The sequence below is a fragment of the Hemicordylus capensis genome, chromosome 2, assembly GCF_027244095.1.
Source record: "Hemicordylus capensis ecotype Gifberg chromosome 2, rHemCap1.1.pri, whole genome shotgun sequence".
Lineage (NCBI taxonomy): Eukaryota > Metazoa > Chordata > Lepidosauria > Squamata > Cordylidae > Hemicordylus > Hemicordylus capensis.
In genome coordinates, this window is record NC_069658.1 from 50,904,363 (window position 1) to 50,914,661 (window position 10,299).

At 44.5% G+C, this 10,299-nt stretch overlaps 1 protein-coding gene across 3 annotated transcripts in view; it reads left to right on the top strand.

The window, feature by feature from the left end:
- The window catches only part of ZNF366 (zinc finger protein 366), a 56,303-nt gene extending 46,375 nt beyond the window's left edge, over positions 1-9,928 (top strand). For all 3 annotated transcript variants that reach the window (XM_053288152.1, XM_053288153.1, XM_053288151.1), the window contains one exon: positions 2,216-9,928. In XM_053288152.1, the coding sequence (XP_053144127.1) occupies positions 2,216-2,742 (527 nt within the window). In that variant the 3' untranslated portion in view covers positions 2,743-9,928. The remainder of the gene's footprint in view (positions 1-2,215) is intronic.
- The last annotated feature ends 371 nt before the right edge of the window (positions 9,929-10,299 follow it).

Here is a 10,299-nt window from a genome sequence, read left to right on the forward strand (position 1 = left end):
GCCGAATTGGAGCCCGGCCTGACATGCACGGAACTGAACCAGGCCCAGTTCGGTTTGAGTCCAGTTTGATTTGAACCGAACCGGGTTCCCTGTTCCATAAACACACCTAGCCAGGGGACTGTATATAGCAGGGATTCTCAATGTTGGGTCCCCAGATGTTATTGGGCCATCTCCCATAATCCTCAGCCCCAGTGGCCTTTGGCTGGGGATTATGGGAGTTGAAGTCCAATTTATTTATTGTTATTGTTATTGTTAAATTTATACCCCACCTTTCATTAAGAAAATCTCAAGGCGGCAATAGCATCTGGGGACCCAACATTGAGAATCCCTGGTATATAGCCCTGAGGACAAATTAGTCAGGTTATCAACATCTGTGCAGAGCCTGAATCCAGCTGTCAAGCTTCAACAAGTCAGCTCAGGAGGGATCTTAAAAATCATCTTCCCACTTCACAGAGACATAATGAGTAAGATGACAATTGTTTGGTGAGCAGAAAATTAAATACCTCTGAGTTATTCCACAGCCAGTGTAACTAGCATAAGCTTTCTTTTGTGTCCTGGATATTTCATAAAACTGGTCTAAATGGTGCGACGTTAATGGCAGTTTACATGATCACGAACTGGATAGGATCAGTGACCATGTGTGAAAGAGTGGCAATTGATCATCTTACCCAGCTCTTGTGTTTAGCATTTTAACAAGGTAAAAGGAAAAGCTGTCCTACTCAGCTCCTCTCTCACACACACGATCCCCCCCACTCCTCCTACTGTACCTAATTGTTTGCTCACACACAATTAAAAAAATCGGGAGTGCACACAGCTCCTGCAGTGAGGTAGGGCACTTGTCCTACCCAGTTTTCTCTTGTGTGAACTGCCTTATTTTCATGTCAGGCTAAGCTGGGACCAAGTACTGCCCCAATAAATGCTCTCCCCTTAATGGTGGGAATGCCAAATGAACTATTAATTGTAAGATAAGTCGCTAGGAACGTTGGGCTAACAGTGAAATATTCTGTCCAGAAATACAGATTAGAGTTATTTTAATTACAAAACAGGCATGTTACCTATTAACGTATGTCGGGAGTTCCTACCCTCCCCCGTGAGACAGGGTTGTGTACCCAGCCAAACGGCAGGGTGCCAAGGGAAGCCGGAGGCTCCAAACGCCAAGGAAACCCCAGTAATTACCTCTCAGGAGTCAGGGAGGGCTCGGAGAGACGTGCAGCAGCTGCTGGGGGACGGGCAGGGACAGCCCATGAGACAGCAGTTTGGTGGAGAGGGAATAGCCACGATATTAACTCCACAACTGCAAATGGGTGCAGAGATATTAAGGAAGGGGGTGGAGTTAGAGAACAAGTCCCTTTTGGGAGCCAGGGGTTGGCTGGCCACAGGGGCTTATCTAGGGTAGGGCAGGCAGGGCACGTGCCCCAGGCGCCACTTGAAGAGGGGCGCCATTTTTTAAAATGAAAAAAATTTTTTAATGGCTACCAAAACAAAATGGCCACCACGCATGCTCAAATGGCCTTTGCAAGGCCCTAGTATCTGGGAAAAGTCAAATTCTCCATTTATTTTTAAAACTTATGTAATAGTGATGCTACAATGCATAGTAGAGAATTAGACAGGCACTTCTGTTTAGTTTTCCAAGTACACCTCCACATAGTATTTGGGTATTTCATGAGCCCCAGCATACTAAAATGTGTAGTTTTCGAGCATTTTTTGGTCTGGCTACGTCCACTGTAGTTTTTGAAACATTAAAAGACTAACGAGCTTGACTTGTATTTTTCAGCTTATATTATGGTAAAGTTATCTTAAAGATGGGTGTCAGATGTTTGGACAGGTGGCGCAATTTCAGTGCTTGCCCTAGGCACTATTTTCCCTAGATACGCCTCTGGCTGGCCACGACACTGGCCCAGCCAGGGAAGATGGAGCAGGTGGGAAGGTGGGAGGAGTGTCTGAAATGCAGGGCTCTATTTAAGTCAGGGGCTGCCGAGGATGAGAAGATCAGCCGGGACAGGCATGTTGGTCTGACTGTCTCCCAGAGAGGAGCTCAGGCCTTTTTGCTCCCGCTGATAGGAGAAGAAGGGAGTGAATGAACTTCCCTCCTTCCCCAGCTCTGAGGCCGTGCCCATGCCTAGAATTTAGTGCTGGAGGGCAGAAAGGTTGCCTTGGAGAATTCCTTGCCGCAGGAACGCTGACAACATATTAATGATTGTTTTAACCCTCCTAGGGCTTGGAAGAGAAAGAATGAGAGCATCACAAACAGATGCCCCAAGAAGCCTGGAACAGGAAGAACCCTTTGACCTTTCCCAAAAAAGCCAAGGGAAAGGACATTTATTTCAGTCTGATGGCGAGAGTGCCAAAGGAAGCTCATGTCATGAGGAAGAGGAAGACCACTGCTATGGGGCAGAGCAGTACAGTCCCAGTACGTATCACGCTGACAAGTCGTACACACTGTCGGACCTTTCTGGCCAATCAGAACACAAAATGAAAGACTTCAGAGAGTCCTACTGTGATGGGAATGAGAAAATGCTGAACGGAGAACAAAAGAAGAGGAAAGAAAACAAAGGGAAGGGAAGCCAACGAGAGAGAGGCTTGGTGAATAACAAGGAGGAACACCTGAGCTTTAGCCCCTTTGAAAATAACAGACTCACTCAGTCTCTCTCTGACTACCTATACTTCCCACACAGAAACAAGAGTTTAAAGGAACTGCTGGAAAGGAAAATGGAAAAGCAAGCTGTGTTCCTGGGTATCTAAACAGACACATCTTGATTTACTCTTATGAAAGAGAAAAGTAGTGTTTATTGCCTTAGCACAGAGGTTCTCAAATTTGGGCCTCAGATGTTGCTGGACTACAACTCCTATCAGCCCAATGTGAGGCAATGTGTTGCAAAGGCCATTGTGGCTGGAGATGATGGGAACTGTAATCAGGACCCAGGTTTGAGAACTCCTGCTTAGCATTTTAACTCAAAGGAACTGTCATTTGCACAGACTGGCAGTGGATAGAAAGAGGATGAATGCAAATCAGCACAAATAATTTAAGACAAACAAAAGGTTGTAGCTTTATAGTCACCTATCACTGAACTGTTCTTTATTTCTTCCTATTTTTATACAATAATATCATAGATATTAAACTATTCTATCAACCAGGAGTTCCTACCACATCTAGGCCTGCCCTCCACACAAATCTTGCCTGTCATAATGATTAGTATTTTGCCAATTAAAATAAAAGCAGACTATTGGTGGTGGGGTGGGTGGGGGTGGGGCGGATTGTAAATTCTCTATTTAACAGAGGCTTATCATGATGTATTGCTCTGTACCTGTAGAATCTGAGTACATATCTGCACTGCAGACTGAAACGGTTTTAGCAATAAATCTCTCCCACTAGGGAATCCTGGAAACTGCAGGTATGTGAGGGAGGGGTTAAGGATCTCTCTCAGCATCCTCGCCAAACTATAATTCCCAGTATTCTTTGGAGGAAACCCTGATTGTTGACCTGGTAGCAAGCCAATATGTTTGTAGTGTACATATAAGCCTGAGTGATTAGCTTATATAAGAGAGCCATTGTCATAGGTCTGTCAAGATTAGAAGAATCCAGATGGGCAAATTGTTGCTACATTCACATATAGCACTTACAGCAATAGCACTTACATTTATATACCGCTCTATAGCCGGAGCTCTCTAAGCGGTTTACAATTTTTTAGCATATTGCCCCCAACGTTCTGGGTACTCATTTTACCGACCTCGGAAGGATGGAAGGCTGAGTCAACCTTGAGCCCCTGGTCAGGATCGAACTTGTAACCTTCTGGTTACAGGGCGGCAGTTTTTTTACCACTGCGCCACCAGGGGCTCATATAGCAAAACAGCCTGGTATGAGCCATGAATGATGCACTAACTAAATCTCATACAGTCATGCCATAATAGCCCCCTGTTCATATTGGAAGGTGGTGACCACAAAAGGATGACCTCATCAGATTAACAAAAGCAAATATCGATTTCCTCCAAAGAATTCAGGAAATTATAGTTTGCAAAAGGTGCTGAGAGACCTCCTTACCCTCCCCTCCCCCATCCCCATGGAAGGTCTGGAGTCAGGTGTGTGGTTATCACTGGGCAGGCAGAGGGGGACTAATGTCCTCTGGCTGCTGCCTGAGGCTGCCCCACCATGCCAGGGCAGCCAGTGGCCAACAGAAACACCGCCTGTTGGCCTCTCTCAGCCAGCAAGTGCTTTGCTCATGCACTCACCAGCTGGGATGCAATGATGGGTGGCGTGTCTGTGCGCCATAGCCGGCCATGCCCCCCTAGTGTGATGCATCAGAAGCATGTTGACCCATCACATCAGGAGGTGTGACCAGCCACAGGATACAGATGCACTCTCTGCACAGGCAGCAGCATGCTGCTTTTGCAAGGTTTGCTAGAATTGGCACTGATGCTGTACAGACTAATCCGAAAGCATTTGGGTGAAGTTGAGGCAAAATGGTGCATTTCATATCAGAGCCTGGATCCAAGTGACCTTAGGAGTCCTTGATGAGTTGTGCCAGCCAACAACCTTGAAGTCCTTACTTGAAAGGGATAGCCAAAGCAACTCGTGCCCCAATTTTGGGCATGACTGTCCTACAAACATATATTGATTTATACCACTTTTAGCTGTCATGGCTTCTGGTAAATGATCCTGAAAGCTGTAGCTGGGTGAGGAGAGTGAGCGAGCGAGAAAGATCCCTAGACCACTTTTGCTAGAACAATGATTCTCAGCCTAGGGAATAGCTATTCAACCAGGCTGTTGTGTAGATGTCCCACAGAAAAATCCATGCTCTTGCTGCTGTAATCACTGAAATCCCATTCCTCCTGCCTAGCAGAGGTTGAGCACTGTTAGTTTTCATGGTGCTGACCACCCATTGCAAGGGATACAGGAAAGCTTGGACTGAGCCTCCATCATCCACCCCCACACTTGCTGCCCTGCACAGCAACTATGGAATTTTTGCACCAATATGCAGGCAATGCAAGAATTCCACATTCACGTTTCCTAGTGCTGGATATGAGAGATTCTGCCCTCCTCATGGCAGTCTTTTATTTGTGAGATGGGGAGGATGGATGCTTGGATACCTGCTTCCAGATTACCTTCACGGCATCAAGGTGCTGCATATTTAAACTCCATATTTGGCATCCATCTCCTACCGCCTGCTTTGATTACTTTTTATCTTACAATCTTCTAAAGGACTAATTGTGCCAAATATACTAGTAGCCTCAAGGTTGACTGGTGAAGCAAGACCCTCTCATGAAGCAGAACCAGCTGTGCTAACCCCGTGTCCTAGCCAACTCTGTGCTAGCCAACACTGGTCTGGTTGTCCCATAGCTTCCAAACCATGCTTGGGTGGATGACAGCCCCATCAGGATCTGACTGCTGTGCTGACTCATGCAGTGGCAGTCCAAGACCTCTTTGCACCTAAGGCAGCAGGGTACCAAGTTATACTTCCTCACCCCCTTTCCTTTTTTTTTCAAGTAGTGGCAATAGTCTCTGCCACCACTTGATTTTGTGTCATGGATGCATTCACACACACTATCTATCACCTCTGCTGCCTCCTTTTCCTTTGTGGTGGCGATAGCCACTGCCATGTGACACATAATGCATACTCACACACCTCTTCTCCCTTGTTTTCTTCTGGACTGATAATAAGAAGGGGGAGTAAGCAGAAGAAAGGACAGTCGAGTATGGGATATGTTCTTATAGAGCTTCTCCCGTATTCTAATGCCCTTGCCTCATTTCCTCTTCTGCTTCCTCCCCTCCTCTTCATCAGTCCAACAGCATGTGAGAGTGAAAAGGAGATGGTGGCGGCCATGGCTGTCCTTAGAGAGCCCTGGCGGGGTATGGGGCCCAGGGCAAATCAGCCAGTGTGGGGGCCCCTTCTAGTTAATTCTAATGGGGGTTAAAAGAGCGGGGCCCGGGGCAGTCGCCCTGCTTGCCATGCCCTAAGGACAGCCCTAGTGGCAGCAGTGAGAACAAGAGGAGTGTCTCTTTGCCAAACAGCAAAAAGCTGCCTGGATGAGGGGTGGCAACAGAGTGAGGGAGGTGGGGCAGTGGAGGGCATCTTGACACCCTGCTGGTGCCCCAATAATTTGCCACTTGAGGCAACATGCTCATCATGCCTCATGGAAGGGCCGCCCCTGGGCATATCTGAAATCAGGTTTAGAGCCTTGTACACAGTGGCAGCGGGTGGAAACTGGGGCGGGGTGGGGTGGGTGGGGGACGAAAGGCTGAGTATATCTTTGATGGCAGTAAATGCTCCTGCTGTGGCCACCCAGCATCCTAAGTGGAAACAGGCTACTTGCCCTGCCCCCATCACTCCAATGCATTTGTGCAGAAGTCATTGGAGAGGTCAGTATGGCAATAACCTGCCGTGCTGACCTCTCATATGGCCACCATGCAAGTGCACCCACTACCTGAGTGTCGGGGGTGGGGTGGGTGGCTTTTTGTCCACCTGGGATGCTGGGCGGGCGGGAGCATTTACCCTGCTATTAAAGGTATACTCAGCCTTGTTCCCACCCACCCCCACCCACCTTCCACCAGCCACTGCTTCTTATATGTTATGATTAACGCTGACAGAGGGTGAAGACATCAATGTAGGTTTCTGGTGCAATATTTGCAAAAGTCATTTGATGGACCGTTATAAGATCGAGCCACTAGTATCTCATTCTTAAACATTTGTCCGCTGATTGACAGCCAATTACAGTGTATCAGTAATTGTTGGGTATCCAAGCAGTGGTTATAGTTTGTTTTGCAGAGCAGACTATTTTCACAAACCGTCCTTTACCTTCTTTTTCCTTAGCACAGGAAGAGGAGGTGAATGATGTATTGGATCAGGGCTCCAGTTTGTACTACCACAAAGAAGTCGATCATGAAGTCTCACTAAAGGCTTGGAGTTGTGGAATCGTCTGTCTCAAGTACGAATAGATGATCAATCACTGATGCAGTGGGCTTAAAAATTACAAGTGGGTACTTGCATTTAGCAGTTCTGAAGCAAAACAACAACAACTCCATACTTTGTTTTTAGATTATGTACTCATGTGTTTTAGTTGGCATCATTTTAGAAGAGGCCTTCCCACATGTGCAAGAGATAATGCCTCTTTTAAGATGTTTGTCACCTGTAGGTTTCACAACTACTACTTGGAATAAAAATTATATAATGATCAAATTTTAAAACAATTAACCCTTTATTTTATAAAGCACTTGAGCCCTGCTTGATTTTCCTTTTGGTTGCCATTTGTCCCAGCTCCTGATGAAAGAGATGAGAATGAGATTATGTGAAGGGGCAAGTTGCTAGGAGGTGAAAAGCTTATTAACTCTGTGGTATGGAAGAAGAGAATGTCAAATCCCTTTATTGCTCAGGTCAAAGAAACAAGCCTGAACTGAAAGGTGATGGGATCTAATATGGGGTCTTGTCATGTCACATGTTCAAGCCTATTGGCTCAGGAGAAGGGCTACAGTTCCCCGCAAAACATTGGAAGATTTCCCACCCATTTTATTTAACCCTGCCAAACCTATTAACCCACATCTTTAACCCCCAAAACATATTTTCTCCCTGCAAAAATTGTCTTTCCACCCTGCACAAAATTTAAGTTAGGCATAGCATGCCCTCTGTCTGCACTCCCAGAGATTCTGCAATGCCTGGCTCAACTTCTAGCAATTTCCTCATTGATTATTTCCTCAATGGTGGCTCTCAAATCTGAGCCACCAAGAATGATTAGCTCACAAAAGAGAAAATTCCTCATTTGTCCTATTGCAACCTGATCCTCTTCATGTTTACTGGGAAGTAAGTCACACTGAGTACCAGTAGGATTTACTCTGAAATAGGATTGCATACTGTAGTCTGCAAGGTCAGGAACTCCACTGAGATCTATGCCAACTGCAGGAATTCATATAATTTATGGCAGATCTGTAAACTTCTGATCTCAAAGGTGAGACAGCTACAGAAAGTACCTGGCCGCCTGCTTAGCTTGCACATTCCCTATGTCCCAATGGCTCTGAGTCCTATAGGCCTAACTGTATTATAACAGGGATGGCTTAGTGGAGGCCCAGGCTGCCATTTTATATGACCCCCAAACTTACCAAAACTTGAAGTTTGATTAAAAGTATACATACAGTTTCACTAAGAAAAAAATATTTAAAAGGTTGTGTGAAGGACATTGCATTTATTAATGTTACATCTCTGTTGGATTTTGCATGGCAATGCCCAAGTTCATAGTTATGGAACCCTCACTGCTAGATAGCACCAACCTTTGTAGGGCTAGGCAGCTCATGAAGGGGTCAGAGTGTATGTGACTGACCCTCAGAAGTCTGTCCAGAGAGCAGTAGCCTCTGAGAATAAAGGTATTAGCTATCCTTCGTCAACTATACGCTTATACCATCTTCACTTACCACACCCCTGCTAACTGGATCATTTTAAAGTGATAGCTCCCTTATACTGTACCTAGCAGGGAGAGATCAACTGTCCCTATTCAACCACAGCACAGCATCCTTTCAGTGGCTGTTTGCTGGTGTGCTTCTTTTTAGATTGAGTGTCCCTCTAGAACTCGGAACTGTGCTCTCATTCCATTGTCTATGTCAACTGCTTTGAGAAGTGATTTTGCTGAAAAGTGGTATATAAGTATTCTAATAATAAATAGTAACCTTCATATCATTACGCCCAGAGACGTAGGTTTTGGGCGGTATACAAATGTTAAATAAATAAAATAAGAGAAGAGAAATAAATATCTGCCCCACAGGGACTCCCAGGGATTGTAGTGTGTAGGCTTGTGAGTGAATTTGTACTTTCTAACATCTCCCACACAAAACTGTAGTGTCCTCAGTATTCTTTGTGGGAAGCCATGATTGTTGAAACTTTTTGAAGTCTGTAATGTATGGCCTTAAAGATGATCTGAAGGACTCGGCAGAATCAGGAGGCAGCACAGGGGTTCTGGGAAGCCAAGTAGAATTCCACAAGGTACTGCAAAGCAGAGCGGATAAGTGAAAAATGCAAAGGGAATATTGATCACAACTCATGATGAAAGGATGTGGTTAGGAGAACAAAGGATATCAGTAACATGATGATCAATTAACAAATGAGACTTGCTGTACAGAGCTGACTCAGGAGATCTCCGTTGCATTTGGAGACTGTAGGCTGGCCCTCCTGTGCCCACGGCAAACTACTGCACAACAGAAAGGTTGCCCTCTGGCTATCTGAAGCTTATAAAAATCTTCTTGGGATCTCCAAGAATAGGTCTTTGATTATAATTTAAAATTTTCAGAATGATGAATGTGCTCTGCATGGTATTATTTCATGCTTATATTTTAATAGATTATTTCTAAGATAGTTTCCTAAAAGGTCAGGTGGTTTTCTGTTGCTACCTACAACTTTTTCTTTTTCTCTGCACTGATTTAAGACCTTGGCATTGATTCTCCATTTGTTTCCATCGTGTTGCTGCATTTGAATATAAATGGTGCAAATCAGAAATCTATGTAGTGGACAGAATCAATATTATGTTAGTTATGAATAAGTCCCATTGAAATAGTGGGACTTAAGTTTGTCATAACTAACTTGTCTCATTTATGACAATGGTGCTTAGTGATGACTAATTTAGTCTGGATACTGCCATATGTAATTTTAAAATAAAATATTTATTGTGCCAAAAAGAGTATTTAATAAAATCTTGCAAGGTGTTCAGTTACACATTGTGCCTGCTTAGCTGAATAACAGGTAACAGAGTTAACAATTTGTATTCTTATATCCATGTATCAAGTTGTGGGTTGTTGTTTTTTTTAAATAAGCACAATAAAATAAAATAAAAAATTACTTGTGGAATCCAAGTCAAGTTCCAATATATTTTTGACAGCCAACGTAACTCATCCAAAAATTACTTGTAAATATATTGTGTTAGTTAATTTAAACAAAATAAAGATATACTGAAGACACTGCTGCAGTTTTAATTAAGCTCTTCCAGAATTTTCATTCACTAACATGATGCACAGAAACATTAGAACTTGCATCAACATGGTTTTCAAGTGTGTGCTTAGGGGCCATTCATATGAACAGCCCACCACACGTGACTGAAGGATGTCCCAACAGCATGTCAAGATGTACTTAAGATGGTGTCAGGGTGGGCACACTCATGGCGTGTTACCACCCTTTTTGCGCTTTGGGTCGGTGATTGAGTAAACCGGACCATAATTTGGTTAACAGTGCAATTTGAAGATCTGCAGACAGCGGGGAAGCTGTTCCTAGCAAGCTACAGCCTTTCCTCAAAAACAGATCTTCTGGGGGAAATGGGAGGCTTCTTTGCAAG